This window comes from Podarcis melisellensis (genome assembly GCF_964234715.1).
Source record: "Podarcis melisellensis genome assembly, chromosome: 1".
NCBI lineage: Eukaryota > Metazoa > Chordata > Lepidosauria > Squamata > Lacertidae > Podarcis > Podarcis melisellensis.
Genome location: NC_138528.1, coordinates 52,306,806 through 52,333,662, shown reverse-complemented (window position 1 = coordinate 52,333,662; position 26,857 = coordinate 52,306,806). Strand labels below are relative to the sequence as shown.

The 26,857-nt window shown below is 40.8% G+C and overlaps 1 protein-coding gene across 1 annotated transcript in view; it reads left to right on the top strand.

Annotated features, from left to right (window-relative positions):
* Nucleotides 1-26,465, top strand: part of HSD17B12 (hydroxysteroid 17-beta dehydrogenase 12) — a 57,479-nt gene extending 31,014 nt beyond the window's left edge. The window contains exons 4-11 of the mRNA XM_081891981.1: nt 1,615-1,725; nt 5,567-5,631; nt 6,662-6,706; nt 8,649-8,683; nt 16,731-16,812; nt 20,250-20,315; nt 22,764-22,913; nt 23,668-26,465. Coding sequence (XP_081748107.1) covers nt 1,615-1,725; nt 5,567-5,631; nt 6,662-6,706; nt 8,649-8,683; nt 16,731-16,812; nt 20,250-20,315; nt 22,764-22,913; nt 23,668-23,772 — 659 coding nt within the window. The 3' untranslated portion in view covers nt 23,773-26,465. The remainder of the gene's footprint in view (nt 1-1,614; nt 1,726-5,566; nt 5,632-6,661; nt 6,707-8,648; nt 8,684-16,730; nt 16,813-20,249; nt 20,316-22,763; nt 22,914-23,667) is intronic.
* The last annotated feature ends 392 nt before the right edge of the window (nt 26,466-26,857 follow it).

The window sequence follows — 26,857 nt, the reverse complement described above, 5'->3', positions numbered from 1 at the left end:
TTTTGTGTTTGAGGCAATAGTGAGCCATCCATCTGTCCATGAAGAAGGGTTGAGTGGGGGAAAGTATGGGATAGAAGCAGAACTTGGTGACCTGTGTATTAGTGGTACTGAAAGTCGAAGAATTTGCTAGTCTTTCAGTGGCAGCCACAGAAAACACAGAATCGTTGTCTTTTGTGGCTGCAACTGAGGCAGGGAGGAAAGCAGATAAAACTTTTTTCTTGGTTAGATCAGTGTTTCCCAACCTTGTGCCTCCAGCTGTTTTTGGCCTACAATTCCCATCATCCCTTGCCACTGGTCTTGCTAGTCAGGGATGATGGGAGTTGTAGGCCAAAAACATCTGGAGGCACAAGGTTGGGAAACACTGGGTTAGATGATGGATACATGAATGAATAGTGACACAGGGAGGAAGAGAACCCGCTAAGCACAGTTTCTCAGTGGCCTACACCATAAAGGAGAAGTTTAGATTTTCGTCCCTTCAGTTTCAGAATTGATTCAGACTGTTCAGTTGAGACCCAAGAAAACAAGGCAAGAATTACATTCTACTTATAAGAATTGTGGACAGCTGTCTCAATTTTGTACCATTTTGTTCAGTCTACAAAATGGAGAGATTCATTTATCTCATAGGGTGGTCTGACAAGTCTGTTTGGTTGGTTGGTTGGTTCTAAGTCTCTTTGGGTTGCCATGGACAAGATAAAGTTACTAACAAATTTAATTTCATTGGGGTGTGAGGAGCCAGAGAAACTGAGCAGGTGGGGGAAAGAGTTGAAATGGGTGGAGTGATAGGAAAATGAGGAAGCCCTTAGTTCAGACTTTGCTGAGGGGTGGGGGCTGGGAGAGAAAAATGATGGTCTTTCCCATTTATGACTTTGACTCAGTCTATTGCCAGCATGTAGCTCTTGACAGATTACTTCCAAGGGAATGCGGCCCTTAACATTAAAAAAAAAATCCACCCCATGCATAAAGCTTTTCTATGCGATATGTCTTAGGTCTTCATAAGACTGCAGTTGTATGGAAGATTTGGCATATGATGCAGTATGTCCTCCAAATAAGGTTGCACCTTCTTGCAAGCAGTTTCTGTAATCAACACTTAACATTTTTGATCCGCCACAAGTTGAAATGACTGCGATAAGGTACAGCTTTCTGTAACAATGTGTTGGATCTCTCCTTACATACACTTAAGTCCTTCAGAATGCTTAAGCCATGTTGTTTGGAGGAGCTTTGGATTATGTGAACATACTTAAGAGTGACATACTCTTATCCCTGACACTAACAAAAACTAGGAAACTACTTTCAGTGTCCCAAGCAGCTGAATATTTTGCTCCCATTGGACAGTGTTTTTAACACAAAGGACAAATCTATTCCTTCACAAGGATGCTCATGTTGGAACTTCGTTTGGTCCAGTATGTCAGATGGATAATTTAAAATTAGTCTTAATGGCAAAAGACTGGTGGTTTCATTCTGGTAAGAACAACTTTAAATGCATGCCATGTGTTGATGATTAGTTTATTTGACCCATTAGGACTTAACAGAAGAGGTTTGCATTGGGATTTTAAAGTTTTCCATGTTTGTTGTAAAAGAATCCATGCTTATATTTGTGTGTGTGCTTTATTTCAGGAGAGCGGTTCAAGGTGGAAACGAAAACCATTCCTGCTGACTTTGAAGATCGTGAATCTATTTACAGAAACATAAAAGCAGGCCTGGAAGGTCTTGAGATTGGTGTCCTAGGTTTGTATCTTACTCTTATTTCCATGTTATTTGCTATGTTCTTGGAATCTTTGCTCTCAAGGAAAGTAGATAAAATTACTCAGTTCATAGCAACAAGTCATTTTGGAATAAACTTTGAAGCCTCTGTGCTTCATAAAACAGTTGTTCAGAAGTGGAAGAATTTGCACTGTTATCAAGAGTAGCTTATCCTACAAAAAAGGTCACCTCTTCTCTTATGTCCTTCATGCTTCAGACATCTATCTAGATACCTTTGTAGTAGTTTTCTTGTATTTTCCAGCATGGTGAAGTTCAAGTATTGAGGCTAAAGCAGCTTCAAAGCTTAACCTCTTCCATTTTGCCCCTACCTTCTACTGCAGTGTTTCCCAACCTTGTGCCTCCAGCTGTTTTTGAACTACAATTCCCATCATCCCTGACCACTGGTCTTGCTAGCTAGGGATGATGGGAGTTGTAGGCCAAAAACATCTGGAGGCACAAGGTTGGGAAACACTGTTCTACTGCATGTGTGATTGCTTAAATATGTCTAATAATATAGAGTCTAGGCCCCAGACATTTTTTCACCTCCTCAGTCAGAGATTAGTATTCTTGTTTAGTGGGTTAGATGGTTCCTTTAGGATTGGAGGACTTTCATAGAAGTCTTTCTTATTGTTCAGGCTCCTGCTTGTCTTGCACTCTTTATTCTGAGCCATATTAAGGAAATCTCTTCAGATACATTTGAATTCCAGTAATGTGTTGCATCTCCTTTCTGACTAGAGTATATCATAGAATCATAGAATTTTAGAACTGGAAAGGGACACCGAGGATCATCTAGTCTAACCTCCTGCAGTGCAGGAATCCCATATGGGGATCGAACCTGTGACCTTGGTATTATCAGCACCACGCTCTAAAACCAACTGAGTTATCCAGTGGTTGTATGAGTGGTAGAATATATGTAAATCTGCATCCACGTATTCACTCAGTGTTATAGGCTAGATTTTTGCTTCTGGAAATGAAGCATTTTGCAGAGTATGGTCAAATATAGGTGGTCCCAGATTCATAAGTTATTAATTTGTTGCATTGGAGACTGCAACTGCAGAAATAATATTACTGAGGAACAGCAAACTAGTTTATATTGTTCACCAACTGGAGGAAAGACTGGGGAAAAATAAGTTGATACTCCTCTTCCCTTGGGCATTGATTGATCTGTTTCTGCCCTGCCACCACAAGGTGCCTGAAGAGAAGTGCCCTGCTTACACTAGCTGAAATCAATTTCCATATCTTCCATTCATCTGTTTCGCTGACATTTGGCTACTTAAATAGTTCATCGTAATACGTTGGAAAGTTGCTATGCCATATTGACTGGAGTTCTAGACTTGGACTACTTCCAAGACACTTATTCTGAGCCCAGCCTATGTCATAGGGACATTAAAATGGGATAATGCCCCGCATGTTGCTCTGAGATCATTAAAGATTAACTTGCCCACCTACAGTGTGAGAACATACCAGGAGCAAATGGCAACTGTTTGGGGGATACTTTCAATTCAGTAGGATTATCAGCTTAAACCAGGACTCACCAAGTGCAGGATCTCCTCTTTGAGGATGTGTATTCATAAGACTATTTTTCTGAGTGATTCATTGTATTCATACCATGCAACTTTCTCCTGCAATGCCCAAACTGGTCCCCCACTTGACTGCATGGCAAATGGAAGCCATAGCAGACCAGTACAGATTTCAGTTGCTTCACACAAAGTTAAGTGCAATGCCACATGGAGTGGTCCTATACCATACTGTCAGACAGTATGTGCATATTGAATTTAGGAATAAAGCACCAGTAAACGAAGCAAGAGAAGCTCACACTAGCAGTTAAAATTAATTTAGATTTTCCCAATTCTCTCTGCACTTTGGGAGATGATGGGAGGTTTTCCCTGATACATTGGAGTGTCTACTTTAGTGTAAGCAGTAAGTCTGATAATAAAACCTGGGGACACTATACTGTGCCATTGAAAAAATAGATTTAAACAATGCTCAGTAAATTTCATATGCTGCCAATTGATTGGGGGTGGAAGGAGGGGTACAATTACACAGATATGAAGGGTATGAAAACAGCTTTATGGAATACTTTCATTTGTTGAATCTGTGAATAATGTACCTCGAAATAGCACAGGAGCAAGCAAACCTATTCAAAAAGCCAGTAATTGTTGCTGAAAACGTAGAATGCTTAATGTAATAAGAACACCATTAATGAGGTTTCTCCTGCATTATTCTTTCACTCTACCTCTTCATCTACCTCCCAAAATTCTTTATGAACGGTTTTCAAAGAACTGGTGTGGTGTGTTGGTTTATACTGCCATCTAATGTACTGATGATGATCTGACTTGGGACTGATGTAACAATACAGTACTGTCCCTTTGCAGGTTACTTTCTTCCCGAAATGACTCACTATGTCATAAATACCTACTCTTCCGCAGTCATTTCTAATGAACAGAATCACAGTGGATGCTGTGATACAGTTTATGATCAGAAACTTGGAATGTTAATTTCTGATAATGAAATAAACTATCGCTTGGTATCCTTGCAAGTGTCGAGTGTAAAGTTTATTGGCATTGGACATAATGCACACAAAAAGGCAAAACAAAGATAAAGGTATTCTATGAAGAAAACTTTGCAAAATGGAGTAAAAAAAGTAGAGATCAACTCTTCTGACAGCCTATCATTAATAATATTTAAATCTCTTACCCTCCATCATAAAAACATTCTAAAAAATTGCACTCACAGGAGTAGGGTGGGTGCTGAAAATATCTATATTGAGTGCCAAAGGTGCATCTTTAGCATTCAATGGGAACTATATAATAACTATAAAATAGATGCATCTCTGTGGGGAATTCCACAACTTAGCCACACAGAATTCCTTCCCTCTCCTGAGCCACCGCCATCCTGAACCGCTGAGGGCACTGGAATTACCAAGGAGGGCCCATTTCCTGCTCAACATCCAAGAGGGCCTGTAGGGAAGGAGGTAGTCTTTGAGATATTTGGAACATAAGTTGTTCAGGGGTTTTGAATACTAAAATGAGCACCTTGAAATGGGTTCCAAAATGTCTGGTAGTCAATGCAGCTGATCTAAAATAAGGATTATATGAGTTCTAAATCGAACCCCAGCCAGTAATCTGGCTGTTGCATTTTGGACCAGTTGAAGTTTCTGAGTCCTCTTTAGCATCTGTCTTTCTAGGATTCAAACACAGTTTATTGGCCCTTATCCAGTCCATCACTGCATCTAGACACCAATTAAAAGCTTTCACAGCCCCTCCTGATTCAGATGTTATGGAGAAGTATGTCACCAGCATACTGGAGTTGCCTTTAACAGAATAAGTTAGGGGTCAGCAACCTAAGGCCCATGGGCTGGAAGTGACCCACGGAGATCGTTTGACCGGCCCACAAGCCACCCCCCGAACCAAGCTACCCTCTTGCGCACTGTGTTAAACCAGCGCTGCGCGGGGACTCATTTCCATGGCGCCGAAAATCGCATCTGCACAGATGCCAAAAAACACAGGCGCTCACGCAATCTGGCCCATGGAGGGATCTCAGTGGGACTGATCCGGCCCAGGCAAGATAAACCTTGCTGACCCCTGGAATAAGTTATGTTGCCTCTCCTTTGCCATTGTTCAGTGATCGTCTGTGTCCACATTGTTGATATTGTAAGAAACTCAGATGAATTTATAATCTGAAGTATCAAGAGTTTTCCCACCAGGAACTGAGAGTCTAGGCATCAAGTGAATTCAGATTATTTAAAAGCTGAATATAGTGATGTACACATTTCATTTCAGAATGTAATACCTTGTGTGAACTTTTCTTTCTATTTCCCCCCCAGTAAATAATGTGGGTATGTCATATACTTATCCTGAATTCTTCCTTGACATTCCAGACCTAGATAAAGTAAGTATTGTCTTCTACTCTTGCCCCTCTTTTAAATTTTTAAGATAGACTTGTAAAAAAATAAGCACAACTTTGGATGTATTTCTATAAACATGATAAAAATAAGGTAGAATATGGTAGCAAAAAGAACAAAAAGTTTTCTGTGCAGTCTCATAAATAATTGAATACTAAAATTGAGGTTCACAGTGATCATGTAATCCAAATACAAGGATTTAGGTTGTTGTCACAACCCAGTCCCATCTCCTAAATACTGATAAGATGGCTTTAAGTTAAACTTACTTTTGCATATCTTTTTCTTAAGGTGGTTAGGCAGGTTTCCTCTCAATTTTATTAAGCTATTTATTTTGATACAGAGGAATCAACAGTTGAGGCTACCATGCTAGTCACTAAGACCAAAAATTGACCAATTTTGTGTTTTGCAACTACTTCATGTTTAAATTATCTTGACTGTTTTAACTGCTCATAAAATTTGAAATATTAGTTTCACATAAGTAAGCAATTCTGGGTTAACCATAGTGCTGAATGGATTTTACTGCACCATGCTATCAAGTTGATAAAACCTATTTCCACCCACTTGGGTTTTCCTTGGCTTGGTTTGACTAGCAATAAGCCAAAATATTTTCTCAAAACTTGAGAAAATACAGGTTTATTTCTAGCCACTCAGAGGTAAATCAGAGTTTGCTGAGATTTGTATTATCAGCCAAGAAATTATGAAGCTAAGGAGCATCTCTGTCACAATCTCTTGTCCAGTTCTCTTCCTTATCACATGAAACTGTGTAAGTTATTCAATAGCATTTATTACCAGAGCAAAGGTACTTATTCTGCATACCTGTGAAGTGTTCTGTATTGAGTATAGTTGATGTGATAGTGGGAAACTTTTGTGTTATTTTTAAAATTTAACAACTGCTTCCTTACCTGGCTTAAGTAAATAAGCACGTCATACATCTCAATTGCTGCCGTTTTTGTTTAAATCAGGAATTTATGGTATCCTGCTATAGTGCCGTATTTCATTGGGGTTTTTTTCTTATAGACAATTGACAAGCTGGTGAATATTAATATCATATCTGTGTGCAAGGTAAGTGCCACCTTGTGTAGATGTGGGGGGAGAGGATATGGCACCTTTTTTCTATTTGTCAGTATCAAGTAATTCAGTTGTTTGTCATAAATATCGTATTCATCCATGCAGTCTGCCTATTGTAGGTGCAGTTTCACACTCCTGTTTTGTCAAGTTGTTACAATTGCTTGCCTGGAGCAATAGCTTCCACATAAGTCTGTTTTCTTTAGTAGCCTCTGGAAGTGACTCTGCAGCTGATAATAACACAACTTTCTCTCTCAGAATGCTCTGGGACGCTATAGGGAAACATCAGTGGTGGCTGTAATCAATGGTACACTCAGAGTGTTACTGCTGCCTGCCCATCAGGGTTCATCAGAAGGAATCCACCAGAGAGCATTTTGTTCTCTGTAGCCTGCTCTGGTCCAAAACTATTCTTTTGTTACCCACAATGCTCATTTTTTAAATAATCTTGGAGTTCTGAAAATTAGTTATAATTTCTAAAGCACTCTTCCTGGCATCTCCCTCGCCTCCATAGAATATGATGTTGGGGAAGGAGCCCCACTGATTCACATAAGCACATCACCCCAGTGCAACTTCTCACATCTACTGACTGTTCTTGTATTCAAAGAGCTTCAAGCATGTGGCCTTTCTGAGATTTTTCAGGGGGACACTGCATGTGAAGTGGTCATGAGCTCTTGATTGCCCTTGAAATCACTATGATTACATGGTTTGTCCCATTACCACATGAAAATGCTTAACTGAAAGACTGTAAGTGATAGTTAATAAAAGCAGGAAATACCTTTATATTTGTCATATTTAGCTTGGATTTAATTCTCCAAGGTCCCCTGTTTCTGTTATGTTTGCATGGTTATCCTTTCCTCTATCTCCAAAGACAGTGGTATAGAGATGGCAACTTTTTTTAAAAAAGAAGTTATCATAGCAATTATAAAAGATGACATTAGGAATAGCGCTCCCAAAATGTAAATTGCTATACAAGTTTGTACATTGTTGCAACTTCTGTCTGGCATAGGTCGTTTTTCATTCCGGCTTAACACATCATGATGAGTGTGACTCAGCAAAAGTCACCAATTTACTCCATGACGGACCCAGGACATCTGCATCCTCCAAGGCCATCTCTTGGCAAAGGAATTGTGTAGGATAGGACATTATGCAAAATGTGTACAAAATGGCTGTCCCCATTCTGCTCCAATTATGACACCAGTGATTTGTTTTGACCTGGTGCAATCCATTAAAAAGAAGCATTGTAGCCAGACCACTTCAGTTCATGTCAGCAAGATTTGGCCATGGCTCACAGCCATTAAAGATGATGATAGAGGCCGTATTGTGGATTGCTTGTCCTGTTCTCACACTTTAGCATACTGTGATGCTGGATTTTAGAATTGGTTGGTGCCTATTAAGAAGAATCATAGAATCTAAGGTAGAATGGAGCCAAAAGAGCATCTATTTCTCTTTCTACCTTAAATCAAAGTGCCATACAAACTTCATGATAATCTTCACAAAGCTTCCACTGTCCTTATGCCATCATTTGAACTTTGTGGTATGGTGGTGGCGTAACTAGAATTCTTGTACGTCTACCAGAAATCAGTGCCTAGAATCAGTATTATGAGGTATGTGACTGTAATTTCACCAAGATGGTATTTAGAAGCCCCTAATCAGTGGTGCTGTAGCAGTACAAACAAGAAAGAAGAGCAGACTACCGGTGTGTGCTGTAACAAGTACAAATGAGTTCATCTGATTCACTGCACATGCTTTGTGCAAGAACCAAGTGACACCAATAGAATAAAAATATGCTGCTTCCACAAATGAAGGCCTTCAATTCTCCTAGACTATTTTGAGGTGAAGAGGTGTCGGTTTCTTTATGAGGAGGCAGAGAGGCTTCCCTCAATCTGGTGTCTGCATCCCACTCAATCACCAGGTTTTTGTTTCCTATTTATTTTTTCAGATGACACAATTGGTGCTGCCCAGCATGCTGGAAAGGTGAGTCACACAAATACTATCCAGACAGTCATCATTATTTATAGGGGAGAATCCTTTCTTTGAAAAATTCATTACTATGACTAATCAGCCTGGCCTCCATGTTTCAGTGGCAAAGTAATGCCGTGTGAGTCATGGTTCTGGGTGCATGAATCATCAGACGTGGAAGCCTATCTCCACTTGATTCCCTTTTTTATTTTCCCTTTCCCCTTCACTGTTGTGGTGATTTCTTTTAAAATGGAATTTTTAAAAACCCTTCTGACTCATCGGTGTGAACTCAACAACCTGCAGTTCTGTGGGGGTGGCTGTGGTTACTGGGATGTTCCCGGGAATAACCTTTTTAAAGCCATTTCTGAGAGGCACGAGAAGCAAAATGGGTATAGAGAATAAGCTCTTGTTGTATTGCAGGTGGCAGATTGAGGGAAGTGTGCAAACAAAAGCAGGAAGCTCCTGGAATAACATGGTGCTGTAATATATACAACCTTTTGGTGCTTGTCTCCTGTAAGCTTCCTGCCTGTAAGGCTATCACACTAAGTCCTATAGAGCTTGTGTTGGGGTTTCCCAGTCACTTGACTGCTGCACGACGCAGATAGTCCTTCTGAAAGTATAAAACTCCCCACTTCCTCCATTCCTCCCACATGAATTAGAAAGAAAGATTGGATGCAAAAAGACACCCTGCCATTGGTATCTTCCTCATCCTGCTTCAGACTGGTATAAGTGTCATTTTCAGCACTGTGTCTTGTTCAACATTACAAATGATCTTACATCCTTTCAGGATTGTTCTATCACAGAAGGGAATGTGTGGTATTCCAGATGTTGCCGAGCTATTGATCACGTCATCTCGGATGACTGGTCATGCTAGCTGAGTGATGGGAGATGGGAGGTCAACAGCATCTCGAGAGCCATAGGTTTCCCACCCCTCTTCTGCAGGAATCAATTCCCTCTTGCTCAGTGGAGACACAAACTAAGGTAGCTGGAAAACTAATCTCGCTGCAGGTGATCTATTCCAATCTCTTCATTCTTGGTAGAGTTCCCGCTTGCCTCCATAAGAATTCTGCCCACCCACTTTTACTGACTTGCGGTGACTCAGTCTAGAGATCAGATAATTGCAAATGTATATTTCACAAGCTTCTGAATTTCTTGACTTCAACCATAACAATGTTGATGCAGACAGTTCCCTTTTATAAATTTCCTCTTATATGTGTTCCTCACATATCTGAGACTTGCTCAGAACTTCTCTGAGACCGTAGTATTCTTTAGCATCCAATTAATCCTGCCATACCACTTGCTCTAGTTCTTGAGCATAATACAGTGGAGATCATCTGTTCACTCCCTGTGGATGATGGCACACTATCCTTCTCCGGAGTTTAGGATGACCAGGAAGAGTTGGAAGTAGGCAACTCTGGGGTTGTGATGATTGTAAAGACTCTTACCTCTGCCACCATTGCATTTGCTCATTGTTGTCCAGAGGAACTCTTCTGGATGGTGAAAGGCCATGTTATTAACTATAGTTTTGTATCCAGTCTTTCATGCTTTTTAGCTACAGGTTCAAATATGCAGTTGCATCTCCACTCCAGAGTTTCCTGAATAAAACCAATTATTTGGATCTGTTCTAGGCTGGTTTTAGGCCTTGTTTTGACACAAGTAGCTGTGGTGGATAACATATCTGGGAGATGGGCAAGGGAAGAAGAAGAGGAGTTTGGATTTGATATCCCGCTTTATCATTACCTGAAGTGCCAGCCTGCTGTTTCTTTTGGATCTGTCAGTAGTTTTCAGAACTATCAACTGTTATATGCTTCCGGGCCATCTTGCTGGGATGAGTGTATGTGATACCATTCTTCCAGCAGTTCCATTACCATACAGATGTCTGTACTCAGAAAGTGGTGATTGGAGACCGCTGTCTTACCCTTTGGGCTTTGACCTATGGTGTACCACAAAGTTCCATTTTTTTCCTTGTGCTTTTGAGTATTTACATCAAATCCGCTCCTTCCTCCTTGGCCGTGTTCAGAAAGTGGTGGGGGGGATGAGTGTTCAGACCCCTGGGCTCTCACTTGTGGGGTGCCTCAGGGTTCTGTCCTCTCCCCCATGCTTTTCAACATCTACATGGAGCCGCTGGGAGAGATCATCAGGGGGTTTGGGCTGGGTGTTCATCGGAATGCGGTTGATACCCAGCTCTACCTCTCTTTCAAATTGGAGGCAGTGAAGGTCCTGTGTGAGTGTCTGGAGGCGGTTGGAGGATGGATGGCGGCTAACAGATTGAGGTTGAATCCTGACAAGACAGAAGTACTGTTTTGGGGGGACAGGAGGCGGACAGGTGTGGAAGACTCCCTGGTCCTGAATGGGGTAACTGTGCCCCTCAAGGACCAGGTGCGCAGCTGGGAGTCATTCTGGACTCACAGCTGTCCATGGAGGCACAGGTCAATTCTGTGTCCAGGGCAGCTTTTTATCAGCTCCATCTGGTATGCAGGCTTAGACCCTACCTGCCCACGGACTGTCTCGCCAGAGTGGTGCATGTTCTGGTTATCTCTTGCTTAGACTACTGCAGTGCGCTCTATGTGGGGCTACCTTTGAAGGTGATCTGGAAACTACAATTAATCCAGAATGTGGTAGCTAGACTGGTGACTGGGAGTGGCCGCCAAGACCATATAACACCTGTCTTGAAAGAGCTACACTGGCTCCCAGTACATTTCCGAGCACAATTCAAAGTGTTGGTGCTGACCTTTAAAGCCCTAAACAGCCTCAGTCCAGTATACCTGAAGGAGCGTCTCCACCTCCATCGTTCTGCCTGGACACTGAGGTCCAGCACCAAGGGCCTTCTGGCGGTTCCCTCGCTGCGAGAAGCCAAGTTACAGGGAACCAGGCAGAGGGCCTTCTTGGTAGTGGCACCCGCCCTGTGGAACGCCCTCCCACCAGATGTCAAAGAGAAAAATAACTACTAAACTTTTAGAAGACATCTAAAGGCAGCCCTGTTTAGGGAAGCCTTTCATGATTAATAGGTTATTGTATTTTAGTCTTTTGTTGGAAGCCGCCCAGAGTGGCTGGGACGACCCAGCCAGATGGGCGGGGTATAAATAATAAATTATTATTGTTATTAAATCTTTGTATGAAATCATCTGGCGCTTTTGAGCTGAGATGTCACCAGGATACAGATGACACACAGCTTTTCCTCTTGATTCCATTGTCTGATCTCAGGGAAGCAGTGGAGGTGATGAACCAGTGTCTAGAGTCAGTGCAGGGTGAATAAAGGTTAACAAGCTGAAACTTAATTCCACAAAGCAGAGTTATTATTGGTTATGAGTACTGGAGATCTAGATAAGATAGTTCAATCTGTCCTGGTTGGGGTTACACTGTTCTTTAAGTAGTAGGTATGTAACTTGGGCGAGGGTATTCCTTGATCCATCACTTTTCATGGATGCTCAATTGGTGGTTGCTAACTTGTGTTTTGTCATCTTTATCTGATAATCCATCTGTGACCAAACCTGGAGAAGATGGGCTTGGCATAAGTAATTCATGCAAAGAATCCACCACCACGTTTGGTGTATAATATTTGTATACTATCTTAGGATGACACTGATGATGACAGTAATGATCATAATAAATGTGCACTTTGACTTTATAAAACATATTTTATAGCCACAGGAATTGAGAACAAAAAGCATTAAACATCAAATGCATTGCAACCATAAATTGGTGGTTTAGTACTGCAACGATCATGATTTCACATATACAAATAGAAACTGATCCCCTGCCTCAGCCCACTCTGTGCGGTATAATAAAACCATAGTAGTATGAAATTGATGCCTTCTATAAAATAGACAGAAATTGATTATTAAAAATAATTAATAGTTGCAAGGCAGTTCACAGAACTAAAGCAACACAAAGCAATTAAATACATAGCTACTCCGTTTCCTATCTAAAAATAGCAGCACACCACACTTCACCAGAAAGTGCACTGAAATAAAAATGTCTTCATAGTCTGCTTAAAGGTCAATGCAGACCATTCTGACCACTCGTGAGCAGCATCTTGCGCAAGTAGATGGTTGTTAGAACAGACTGACACTCCCTGAGAAGCAAATGCTATGCAGTCTTTCTCGAGGTGCTAGAAATTGTTCCAACCCTCTTAAGAAAAAGATCCACATTCTGTGGTAAGGTTACTTACATTCTGCATAAAGCCAAATTCATCACCTGTTATGTATATTCTATCCATAACCATACTGCACAAAGATAAGTGGTACACTGTTCAGCACAACAGCACAATCTTTGCCTAGAGCAGTGGTGCACAATTCAAATCACGGCAAACATTAAATTGTTGGCTCCCCCCCCCCCCGGCCGCCTCTAGAAGTTAATTGTATTACAGAGGCAGCTTGCTTTTTACCACTTTACATAGAGCTGGGGCAGACGAGGGTTGCCATAACAACAATGGGAGAGCTAAATATAGCATGTTTTTCTACAATTTTGCTTAAGGTAGAATGCTGATGAGGTATTAGGGTGTGTTCAGTCAGTCACTTTGTGCATTCATGTTAGACAAATCTGATTAGAGAGAGCTAGAGAATGTGTAGTAAAATTTTATATATAAAGAGATCCATTGGCTCAGTCCCAGCTTGCCAAGCTATTGTCCGGTCTCTCTCACACCACCTACCCCCCCACCCCGCCACGATCTTGGTATCTGAGCAAAGTCTCCATAATTGCTGTTGGTTTTATAAATCTTATCCTCTAACCTATCTTTGGGTTAATATGTAGCCATGACTTTCACAAAGGAAAAATGCTTGGATGGAACCATTGTTGAACGGGAAACGTTTTGTTTTGTCATTGAATCTGTTCCGGCTAGTGCCCCACTTTATCATGCGTTGTACCTACAAAGAGATAACCTTAGTGCCCTGGACTTCAGGGAAATCTTGTAGCCACTAGGACTGTAGCATTATAATATTTGGATTGCTCCATTTTTCCCCCCATAATATTTTTATTAATTTTCCATCAAAAAACAAGAAAAAAATGCATATAACACCACATTAAAACTTTCACAGATTTTCCTTTTGGGACTTCCTTCAGCCTCTCTGACAATCATCCAAATTTATCTTTTTTAATTACACATTTCCTAAATTTCCTATTTCCTTTTAGCATATCCTTCCAAATTTACTTTTCTTTTTTACAATACTTATCAAACTTTTACAGAGCTTCTTGAAATGCCACTAAGCGTTATTCTCTCCTCACTTATACATTCCAAATAATCTACAAACTTTCGCCAATCCTCGATGAACTTTTGATCTCGTAGATATCTGATCTTCCCAGTTAATTTATCAAGTTCTGCATAGTCCATCAGCTTCATTCTCCATTCCTCCAATGTTGGTAATTGTTCCTGTTTCCATTTTTGGGCCAGTAATATTCTTGCCGCTGTTACTGCATATTGGAAAAGTTTACAATCCTTTCTTTTTATTTCATTTCCTATTATTCCTAAAAGAAAAGCCTCTGGTTTCTTAACAAATGTATATTTCAACATCTTTTTCAATTCATTATATATCAGCTCCCAGAAGCTGTTCACTTTCTTACATTCCCACCACATATGATAAAATGGACCATCCTTTTTTTACATTTCCAACACTTCTTACATGTTTTATACATTTTTGCAAGTTTTACAGGTGTAATATACCATCTATAAACCATTTAACCATTTTCATGACATTTTCCTTTAACGTAGTACATGCAGTAAATTTAATATTTTCATTCCATAATTTTAACCAATCATTAAATTGTATATTATATCCAAAATCTCCGGCCCATTGTATCATAACTGATTTAACTTCTTCATCCTTTGTGTGCCATTCCAGCAGTATTCTATACATTTTAGATAAGATTTTATATTCATTATTTAATATTTCTGTTTGAAATTTTGAATCTTTCTCTGCAAATCCATATTCTTTAAAGTCTTTTTTGAACATTTCATTTATCTGGAAATAATGCAACCAATCATATACATATTCTTTTACTTCTTCATATTTTAAAAAAACATTTTTAATCAAGTGCAAATTGGGTAAGAGACTTTTAAATTTGTTGTACTTCTTATTTAGTACTGGTAAAAACTGCAGACGGAAACCGCCATGTTAAAAAAAGCATTCACTTTTTGTGTGTGAGAGAATGAAGAATGCCCGTTCTGAATTATGCCTGTTGCAAAATATGCATGCTTAGTATAAAGGAAAAGGCATATACTTGGTTTTTAGAGCATTTACTTTCTTACAGTTTTCTTGAATGCATGCTTACTTGGATTCTTATTCTATTATCCAGCTCATTGAATTAATGCAATTAAGGTTTCTAGGAGCAGCTATTTTTGAAATTGACCCACAATACTGTGTAGATAGTGTTGCGTACTTATTGCAATATCTTTCCATTATCCATTTTCTTCAGTATTCCACAAAGTCATGTTCCTAATGCACAGGAAGTATTAACTTCTTTCTCTGTGCTAATTATCACTCCCCTCCCATATAACATTAACATATTAATTGTAGCTATCTTGTGATGGCTTGAATGCATGAAATAACTGTCCTCAATCACATGATGGTGACTTTAAAAGTTAGAATGGAGGATTTGAGAGAACCCAGTGAATTCCCCTGCTGTGAGTTGCATGGAAGTAATTCTTTCCCTCCTCAGGCAACTGGCTAACTACAAGTTTGCTTTAAAACATCTTACCCAAATTACCATATTTCATTTACAATAGAAGAGGTCCTAAAGTTTGGCTTTTGGCTTACTGGCAACTGAAACAAAAACTCCAAAATTGTTTTCAAAGAACATTCTCTAAATGAGTAGTTTGATCTAGTAAAATATAATTGAGCTTGATGGGGTTTTTTTAACCTGTAACAGGAAAAGCATACTACGTTGTGTAAAGCTGGAATTGCATTTTGTTTGAAATGATACCTGCAAAAGGCAAATCCAATTGTTAGGGGTGGAGCATGGGCAGCATTTTGAGATGAGTGTAGAGTGAGTAAGATAGTCTAGGGATCAGACCTGATGAAAGAGGTAGGGCCAAAGGTCAAACAGGGTCAGGGTACAACTAGGAGTTGGAACCAAAGAAACATGAAAGAGCCCAAAATTGGGCAAGAAATTTAATAATTTGCTGTACTATTTTGTTCAGGTACTGGTAAAAACTTCAGCATTCTGTCCAGCATCTAGCCCAGCATTCTGTTTTCACATTGGCCAACCAGATTACTGTGGGAAGCCCACAAGCAGGACATGAGCACAGTAGCAATCTTCCACTCATGATCCCCAACAAAGTGGCATTCAGACAGGTTCTGCCTCTGACACTGGCAATATGTACATAGCAGTCGTGGCCAGTGGCCATTGATAGCCTTCACCTCCATGAATTTTTCTTATCTCCTTTTAAGGCTGTCCGAGTTGGCAGCCATCACTATATTCTGTGGTACAAATTCCATATAACTGTATTCTCTGATCTACTTCCTTTTGTCTATCCTGAACCACTCACCATTCAGCTTCATTGGATGACCCTATGTTTCTAATATTATGTGAGAGGAAGAAAAGCTTTGCTCTTTCTACTTTCTTCACACCTCTATCATGTCCTCCCTTAATCACAATTTGGGACCGAGAAGGAATGTACTCGGCACGGGTACATTCCCCGGGGAGTTGAAGGAAGCAGTGGTGCGTCCACTCTTAAAGAAAACATCATTAGATCCTTCAGATCTATCCAATTTACCACCAGGTTTTGAATCTTTCATACCTGCGTAAGGTGATTGAGAGAGCAGTTGCTGAACAGCTTGGTAGGTTTCTGGATGAAACATCGGCTTTTGATCCATTTCAGTCTGGCTTTTGCCCTGGTTATGGGACCGAGATGGCGCTGATCGCCCTAACAGACCATCTCCGTAGACTGCTGGATCAAGGCAGGTCGGAACTGCTGATTCTTCTAGATTTGTCAGCCGTCTTCGACATGGTCGGTCACGAACTTTTGGAAAAAATAGTTGTAAACCAGACTTTGGTTTCTGTAATAACCTGTTTCAGTTCTTCTGTTTCTAATGGTTCATTTGATATGTTATGTTTACCTCTTCAGGTCCAAGGGAGTTATATTAAACATTTCCTCTTTTTCTGCGATTAACCCAACTCCATTGCTGACTGTGTATTCTTCAACCAAGGTAAATTTATTTATCCCTTTATTGCATTTATGTACTGCACATCCTACCAAGTTATCTGGATGGTATACAGTAGAATATAATTCACAATAAAATCCTTTAAAATTAAAATTGTAAACTAAGTCACAAAGAAGAAAGCCCAGCAAAAAGTGAGCATAAGTGTTTTATATATATATATATATATATATATATATATATATATATATATATATATATATATATATATATGCAGGTTTTGGTGTCCTCGGGTGTCTTCCCGTGTAAAAGTTGGGGTGTCTAGGCGACGTTTCGACGAGGTCTCACTCGTCATCTTCAGGCTGGTGCTTTCGGCTTCTTGTTACTGGAACAGAGCAGGATCTCAGTGTTTGAGTTCCTATAAATACTGTTGAGGGGGTGTGGTGTATAGCCTCCAATGTTCTGGGCAGAGAGGAAGTTCCCAGGCTAGTGTGCCTTTTCTTCTTTTGTTCCTTAATTACTTGAGGGATATCTTGAGTGATTTCTTGAGTGATATCCTGAGTACCACTTAGGTGGGTCATTAGGTGTGGATTAGTTGCTAAAGTCTTTGTGTCTTGACCTCTTGAACTTTGTGAAGAGTTTTTCTGAGAAGATGGCTGTACTGCACTTAGTTGTGCTCTGGCTTGGCTTCGTGTATAGGGGCGAGCTGTGGTAATTAAGGAACAAAAGAAGAAAAGGCACACTAGCCTGGGAACTTCCTCTCTGCCCAGAACATTGGAGGCTATACACCACACCCCCTCAACAGTATTTATAGGAACTCAAACACTGAGATCCTGCTCTGTTCCAGTAACAAGAAGCCGAAAGCACCAGCCTGAAGATGACGAGTGAGACCTCGTCGAAACGTCGCCTAGACACCCCAACTTTTACACGGGAAGACACCCGAGATTTTCACGGGTACAGGAATGCAGGTTTTGGTGTCCTCGGGTGTCTTCCCGTGTAAAAGTTGGGGTGTCTAGGCGATGTTTCGACGAGGTCTCACTCGTCATCTTCAGGCTGGTGCTTTCGGCTTCTTGTTACTGGAACAAGAAGCCGAAAGCACCAGCCTGAAGATGACGAGTGAGACCTCGTCGAAACGTCGCCTAGACACCCCAACTTTTACACGGGAAGACACCCGAGGACACCAAAACCTGCATTCCTGTACCCGTGAAAATCTACGAACTGTTCCAGTAACAAGAAGCCGAAAGCACCAGCCTGAAGATGACGAGTGAGACCTCGTCGAAACGTCGCCTAGACACCCCAACTTTTACACGGGAAGACACCCGAGGACACCAAAACCTGCATATATATATATATATATATATATATATATATATATATATATATATATATAAAAGTCCTAAAATCTTGTGTGACATTCTAGTTAAGAGATGACATGATGTTGTCTCTGTTCATGCTTTCCCCCCAGATGTTGTGAACTGCACCTCCTATCAGGAATAAAAAAATTAACCAAGTGCTTTCTGGTGGGCAGTCACTGTAATTTGTAAGCATATTTAGCAAATGAACTTGTTCATATTTCAAGCAACGTTTAGAGCAGGGGATAGCACACATCAAAGTTGACGCCTTTAGAATTGCACAGGGGGAGGATATACAAGAGAACCGATGTCACGATGGAAAAGTTGTCACGAGGTGGCAATCCACCAGCCATGATGGCACAACCAGCTGGACTGCCTCCAGTGATGGTAAAGATTGATGAGGTCTATCTAGGGGAAGGGAGTCTACCAGGTATCCCAGTCCCAAGTTGTTCAGGGCTTTATATGTTAAAAACATAGCACTGAGCATGATTTCATAGTAAATAGGCAGCTATTATTTTTACTCTTTTAGTGCATGTGTGCTATGTATTTATTTCATTTATGAGTCACTTCCTATGAGGCATCCCAAAGCACTTTACAAAAGGTGTATTATGTGTATAGCTAGGTACCCTCCTAAGCACCCTAACTGCTGCATTCTGCTCTAGTTGCAGCTTCCAAGCTAAGCCCAAGGGTAGCCCCACTTAAAGCTCATTACAGTAATCTAATTATGAGGTTACAAGTAATTATGAGATTATTTGTCCTACTGAGTTTGCCGGATGCAAAACTCCCATATCAGACCTTAGTTAGCTCCTTCTCGTGAGATTTAAGCCAGCCTTGTTCACTATTGAGGTTGGTTGGATATAATACTAAACCACCATTTAGCATTATGAATATAAACCACTGTGAGGTTTGGGCTCATGTAGCTCTCTCCCTCCTCCAGCGCATCTGTGAGGAGCTGAGGAGCTTTTGTTTCCAGTTTAGATTAACCACAGCTTGCTGTCTTATGCAGCACAAGTTGTGGCTATTCTTGACTAAGTTTGGTTGAAACAAATTAATTTTAAAACAGTTTAAGAAAGTGAGTTTTTTCAACTACCCTTAAAGGTAAAGGTAAAGGTACCCCTGCCCGTACGGGCCAGTCTTGACAGACTCTGGGGTTGTGCGCCCATCTCACTTAAGAGGCCAGGGGCCAGCGCTGTCCGGAGACACTTCCGGGTCACGTGGCCAGCGTGACATCGCTGCTCTGGCGAGCCAGAGCCGCACACGGAAACGCCGTTTACCTTCCCGCTGGTAAGCGGTCCCTATTTATCTACTTGCACCCGGAGGTGCTTTCGAACTGCTAGGTTGGCAGGCGCTGGGACCGAGCAGCGGGAGCGCACCCCGCCGCAGGGATTCGAACCGCCGACCTTTCAATCGGCAAGTCCTAGGCGCTGAGGCTTTAACCCACAGCGCCACCTGCGTCCCTAAGTCCCCAACTACCCTTAGTTAAGGTTAATTACAGCTGAGAAATCTTGACAACATACTAACCTGTAGTTAATCTGAAATGGAAGTGGGAAACTTCTGGTTGCCTTGTGGCTTCTCTGAAGGAAGACAGAGTTGAGGGGAGAATGTGAGGCTGTGACTCACCCTTGTCACGTTAAACCATCGTTTAGCATTATGTTACAAGCCACACCGTAATCTCTAAAGGCTGAGATTCTTAGAAAATTGAATGTTGCATTTCTAGGGAAGTGTGGTATGTATGTTGTATGTTTATATGGGACTCACCTTTGCCATTTCTAATTCATCTGTTTAAGGTAGTTTGAACACAAAGTGATGGTTATGAACATATTTTAGTTGGTGAAGATGAAGTACTTTTAAAAAAATGAGCCAAGCATGTGATTCTAGAAACTCTGGAGAAAGGAGAGCATCGAGATTAGCATTCTCATCCTGATCAAGCATGGTTTGGTTGCAGTCCTCTTGTATAACTTCCGTCACATACACACAGCTTTTGTCTTGGAATACCACCTTCCGCCGAAGGCTATATTTGTAGAAATAGGCAGGGTTTGTCTTTCATGAGGAAAATATATAAATTATGCTATCAGTTCATATATATATATATATAGTACCTTCCTAACATACTTTCCCATTGCATTTATTTAGGCTTTTGTTGATTACTTCTCTGAAGGTCTCAGTGCAGAGTACAAAAATAAAGGTGTCATTCTGCAGGTGAGGTGAACTGTTCTGCTGTTAATACCTCTACTGTTGTTTAACTGGTTGTTACCAGTTAAGATGCTGACCTCATTCCAAAGTGTGGCAACATCTGAGGCTTTGCTTGGAGTCCCAGTGCTGACCTAGGCTTAGTGGTATCCACTAGAAGCAGTGCCTTTTCATCAGTTGTGCCCACTTTGTGGACTGAACTCCCTCGGGAGGTGGCTCTATTTATTTAATTATTTATTTTTAGTGTCTGCCTGAACATGACTGTTCCAAAATTTCTTTAAGGTGGAACAGTTTCTTATATTGAGTTGCTTTTACTGCTGCTGCTGCTCTTCATGACCAATTTTTGTATGCTAATTGGTACTTACAAGGTTTAACGTGTAACTTTATGTTTTATTTATTTAGTCCATTTTTAAACTGCTCTTCATAAATTAAGAACCTAGGGCAGTTTAAAATATATCTATTTAAAGCAATAACATTCAGTGGGTGACATTCCTTACTTAGGAGTAGACTCATTGAAATAAATGGATTTAACTTCATTGATTGTGGTTGGAAGATCCTTAGCTGTTTTTCTGTAACTTTACTTTGGGGGAATGGAACAACTATGTAAGCTATCTTAGAAGGTGAATGAATAAAAATATTTAATTGAGAAAAGGCAATGTGGAAAGGTAATACAATACTAAATGTGTATTTAAAGAATGACGGAGATGAATAGACCAGCTCTTAGACCAAAAACTGTATAATGCTATGACTGCTACATTTAGTTTAGTTGCCAGTAGTCCATCCTTTGGCGCCACCCAGTGCTGTAGCTGAGCAACACAACTTTAGATACTAGGCAAGTTTGCACGTAATATTAAACCATGGTTTAGCACCACATACATGAGCGAAAACAATCCCAAGCAAAGACTCATGCTCGCATGTTGAGCACTTTTTCTCAGCTTTTTCCATGCAGCTGGGGAAAGGACTTTGGCCGTGTTTCCTTTCAGTCATCCCATCCAATCAAGATTGTGGTTTAGCACATAGGTAGGACACAAAGGAATATGGTCCCCCATCCCTGGCTTCTCTGCCCAGCCCTAAGGACTCTCTCAAGGCCACACCGTCTCCCAAGGCCACACCCTCCACTGTCCCCCCCTTCTTTAAGTATGTTTACCTGGCTGGAATCTCTCCCTTAACTCTAATAATTCACCTATATTGCCTGGATGCAGGACAGAGAGGCATGTATTCGGTGGGTGTAGAAACTACAAAGGTAAAAAATTGTATTCATTGCTATATCCACTTTTGCCTCCTGCCCACCAGTGGCAGGTAGTTCCTGAAGAGTTGCCCAGAAAGGAACACAGCCCTTGGTCTGAAAAAGGTTACCCACCCCTGTTTTATCACAAACTCTGGTTAATTAAACAAACCCATTTCACAACCTGTTGTTAAAGGTTGATCAGAGTTAGCATGAACTACGACCCCAAGTTTGGACAGCACAACAAGCCAAAGCCATTGTCCTGGCTCTGCAGCTGATGGATTGGGGACGGGGCTTAACATGCAAGCCTGATGCTTCACTTGGGATTGTTCCAACTCAAGCTCACAGTATTAAGCCATGGTTTGGTGTTGGGTGAAAATGGGACTTTTCAAGACTTACAGTTAATTAACTTATATCTTGCATTTTGGTCTTATAAACTGTGATAAAAGTTCACTTAAAATCTAGAATAGATTGGTTTGTGTATGCAGGATGCTACCCAGAGGTATGGTACAGTGAGATGTGACTTGATATGAGCTACCCATCTTCTATTTCCATTGCAGATCGTAGTCTTATTGGCACCTATTATCAGTATCAAAATGATGCATATTACTATTATTTAAATAAATACTCTGGAAATCAACAGTGACTATAGTTTTTAACTACCCAAATTCCACAAGGGGATATTTACATCAGGCCTGCCACATCCTTAAGAACCAGCATACCTGAGTTAGGCAGAGTTTGCTACTGCCTTGTGCCACCCCTTCCCCAGCCCTTTTCTCCTGATTTGGAATCACTGGATTGGTGACAACAGCAGGGCAGGGAAAGGAGAGAGCAGGTGGGAGCACATATGTGGAAGAGAAGCACCATATCCCTGTCAGCAGTTACCTGATGCAAGGTCTTCTGATGGCCATTTTAGTAGAGATAATGGCTATTGGGGAGGAATAGAACATCAAAAGTGAACTAGTTGCATTTGGAGAAGAATTTGCACACCATAAATTACTGATGTTTTAATGATTTTCTATAAATTGCTTTGTGAAGTCTACCTGAAAAGCAAAAATATTTAATAATAAATGGTTGAATGTGAAAACATAGTTGCTTTTGATATAGTGAAAGCTGTTTGCATGTTGAATCACTTCGTATTCATCATGATACTTGTTTCTTGGCATAATAATTATCCATGAGGGCATATTTTAAGAACAAGAAAAACATTCTGCTATTCCTTTCCTTTTCAGAGCGTTCGGCCATATTTTGTAGCTACAAAAATGACCAAAATCCGTAAACCATCAGCCTTTAAACCTACTCCTGAAGCCTATGTAAAAAGTGCCCTCAACACCGTTGGTCTTGAGACACAAACTTCTGGATGCGCAACTCATTCATTGGTGGTATGTATTAGTCAGTTTATTGCTCTTAGTACATTTCCTATTTGTGGAAAGAAAATGGGGATGGAGAACCTTTTTGACTCCCATTGCAGGTCAACTTTGACAGATGGGTGGGACAACCTACCTGTCATTCACATGATGTCATGATGACACCAGATAGCTCACAAGTGAGTTGTCCTGCCCACCAGCTGGCTGCCGGGCACTTGGGAACCACTATGCAAAGCCCTGCACAGCTGATACAGAAGGCTTTAGCTGAAATTTTTTGCAGGCTTTGGTGCTTTGGCTCCTTGAACCAAATGCTTTCCCTTGCCGATGCACTACAAGGATTTCACTTTTAAGGCTCCCAGTTGTGCCATGTCTTTATTTGCCCCACACCTGACATCATATATGACAATAAATTTGAACCCCCCAGCAGGCTAAGTTTGGTCAATGGACTGGAGGCTCCCCTCCTGTTTTAGAATATCCGTGCTGTTTGTGGGCTTCCTATAGGCATCTGGTTGCCACTGTAAGAACAGGTTGCTTCCATCATTCCTGGCCATTGTCTATTTTTGCTGGGGCTGATGGCAGTTGTCATTCTTCAACATCTGAAGGACCAAAGATTTTCCACCCCTGAGAGTCCTTTGACCTGATCCAGCAGGGCTCTTGTATCTTGTTAATATCTGAGTGTCACTGTTATAATTTGGTTTTCCTTATAGTCACATTAAATTCTGGTCTTCAGAGATTTGATAATGAACCTTTTTCTTCCTCCATTTCCTAGGCCTGGTTTAGCAGGTTTGTGCCCAAGTGGTATTTCACAAAGCTGGCCCTTGACACGAACCTAAAACTGAGAGCTTATTATTTGAAGAAATTAAAGGAGAATTGAGTTGCATCATCATGACCAATTTGTTGGTAGTTCTGTGGAGCGAAATACTGGTCATATCTTAAAGTTCTTTCGAATTGGATTTTCTTTTGGGACCACAGTCCAGCGTGAACAAAGAGAAAACTGAGGAGCATGGAAAAGGAAACCATCAACTTGTTGATTTTGTTTGTTGTTCTTCTGCATCATTGTTTTAGAATGTGCTTTTTCGATGTGACTTGGAACAGTAACGGGTACTTGTAGTTACTAGCTTTACTAAAATGCACTTAACACCAACAGATGTTTGGTTTGGGAAATGATGTCAATGTGATAAATTTGACAGAATTTGATGTGGAACATTGTTGGTGTTGATACAGAACAACACTAATATTGGTATTGAACTGGTCAATGCAGTATTTCTTTCATTAAATATTTGTTGTCATTTATTTTTATTTTACAAGAAGTCACACAATGGTCTTTATTATGAATGAAATTGGACAAGTTTCCCCTCCATCACACATGGGCCACAAGATCCTTGCCTTGTCAGCATAGACTTCTTTAGGCATTTCACTCCCTTCTACATGATCTCCCCACCTAAGACACTGTAAATGTGAAATTGTTGCAGTCTGCATGATCAGATTGAAGTGAAAGGGCTTAATGTGATAGCTGTATAGATTTTATTCATTGGCAATACTTTTGTTTACTGATGCTAGTCCTTTTACTAAAATAGTATATTAAGAGAGGTGGGCTTTATCAAACTGTTGGAAGACAAATGCTACAGATTACAGTAACAAATCTTGCCAGTTACTGATAGTGATTTAGCTCGGTAGAGCAATGAGACTCTTAATCCCAGGGTTTTGGGTTCAACCCACACCTTGGATGAAAGATTCCTGCACTGCAGGGAGTTGGACTACATGATCCTTGTGGTCTCTTCCAATTCTATGAAAAAAAAATCCTTAAATTACTCATACCCTGGATTGAAAGATGTGCTTGTACAACAGGGCTTTCTTGCACCACCCCTCCTAAAGCTACCTCTGAGGATTGAGGAAACCCTTTAGAATAGTATAGAGTGTCACAGAAGGCTACAATAGGAAGGGAAAATTGGGGGAAAGGGGAATTTTGTGGAAACCGACATGCCCTCCTCTTGCACCAGAACTCTTGGATCCAAGGCTATGTTGTTGCTTAACACACAGTGTTTGAAATTAGATACTGATAGAAATATTATTTGATGTGTATATATTGGCCCTATGCTACAGACCCAATGAACTGAGAATGTACAGCGTAGAAACTACATTTTAAAAAATTGGCTGCCTTTACATGCAAATTAAGATTTCAGTGCTAACGTCCTAGACTTTCTCTGCTCAAGCATTACCAGTTGTATGTGTTTTACTCAAGTAAAATTAAAATGCTGTGTCTTTAGATCAGATAAGAGGAACCTTTCTGATACTGAGAACCACAAAATCTTTTGGGGCTTCCCAAGACACAATGTGGGGGCCTGAAGTTAGCAGTGGCATTGACCAGAGATAGCAATAGGCCACTCATTTTATTTCTGCTACCCCCCCCTTTATTCTCTTCCCCAAGCACAATTAAGCTTTGAAATAAAGTTCCCATTTCTTTAAATGGGACCCTCCCCCATTCCTTCTTAACTGCTGGGTGGGATTGAGGAGAGGAGACTGGGGGTGCAGATCCAAAGGTGCAGCAGTCTGGCAATTTCCTGCATTTAGATGCTTTCATGGCGTACAGAGGACAGTTTTATCACCATAGCACATGAGCTCTGTATAGAGAGCAAAGAATCCTAAGGGTGCTGAACTAACGGTGGTTAGTGGTAGCTGAAGAACCCTACCTATAAGGTGAATCAGAAAAGCAAAAATTGCCCACTACCGTTGCCCTTAAATGATGGATCGTGATCAGTTGCCTATGTTCTGAAGAATCACTTGTGTGTGTTTGAGCACATTTATTGATGGTAGAAAATCTGCATTCTGTTTCATCTACTACCAATGGAGAAGCAATTTAAGGCTCTGGTTTGAAAGTAAATGTGTGTTAAATGATACTGTACATAGAAAATAAATGAAAACCGATGCAATGGTGCTGATAAGGATTGAGAAACAAGTTTTGTCCCAGAATGTGCTTGAATTTTCTAAATAGTTATTTGAAAGAATATGGATTTTGGCTATATAAAGCTTCTCTTACAACCATTAGTAAGGCAGTTGCAATGCATGAGGTGAAGCACTGCTGCTGTGCTATCCCAGCCGCAAGATTGCTCAAAGAGATGGGGTAGGGCAGGGGAAGCAATGGGTTGGTGGCGGCAGCAGGCATAGATGCAGACACACGTGCACCCACTAACACAAGGAGAAGTTGTGCTTTTCTAAACAAAAAGCAACAACCATAGAGAAGACAGGGTTAAAGAAAAAGTGCTCAAACATGCAAACATACAAATAGATATTTTATGGAATATTAAATATCCATTTGTTTGTAGCTCCTTTTTGAGCATTTTATCCTTTTGTGCACCTACTACCAACCTTGCTCAGCCTGGTCCAGCAAGCAGCAGTGCCATTGGAGCCAAGAGGGTGGTGGAGTGGTGGTGCCCCACTTTGTGTGCTGCAGCCATTGGAAAATTAAGAGCGTATTTGAGATTGCTGGCTTGCCTGTGTAGCTTGACTGCTTTTTTTCCTAACCTGCTCTGTAAAACTTTCGATTTAAAATAAAACAATATTTCTCATGATGTTTAATGGGGATTCATTTATTTAGCCAATCTTGCCTGTTTAGTCGTGTCTGACTCTTTGTGACCCCATAGACCAGAGCATGCCAGGCACTCCTATCTTCTACTCCTATTACAGTGCAAAACACATTCGGAACTCTTGTTTCTTCCCAGCGTAAATCAGTGGAGCAGACAATCTCAGCAATAGGCAGGCCCTCGCTCCGCTGAAGGTAATTACAGTAAACAGAGACTGGAAGGCCGCCTGCCAGGAATGCTGTAGCCATATCCTGCATTAAGTGGGGGCAAAGGGGTGGGGTGGGTTGGACTAAATATCTTCCAGGGTCTCTTTCAATACAGAGGCAGTATGGGACCCCAATGCCAACCAGAGCCTTAGCTAGGTGATCTTGTGCCCCT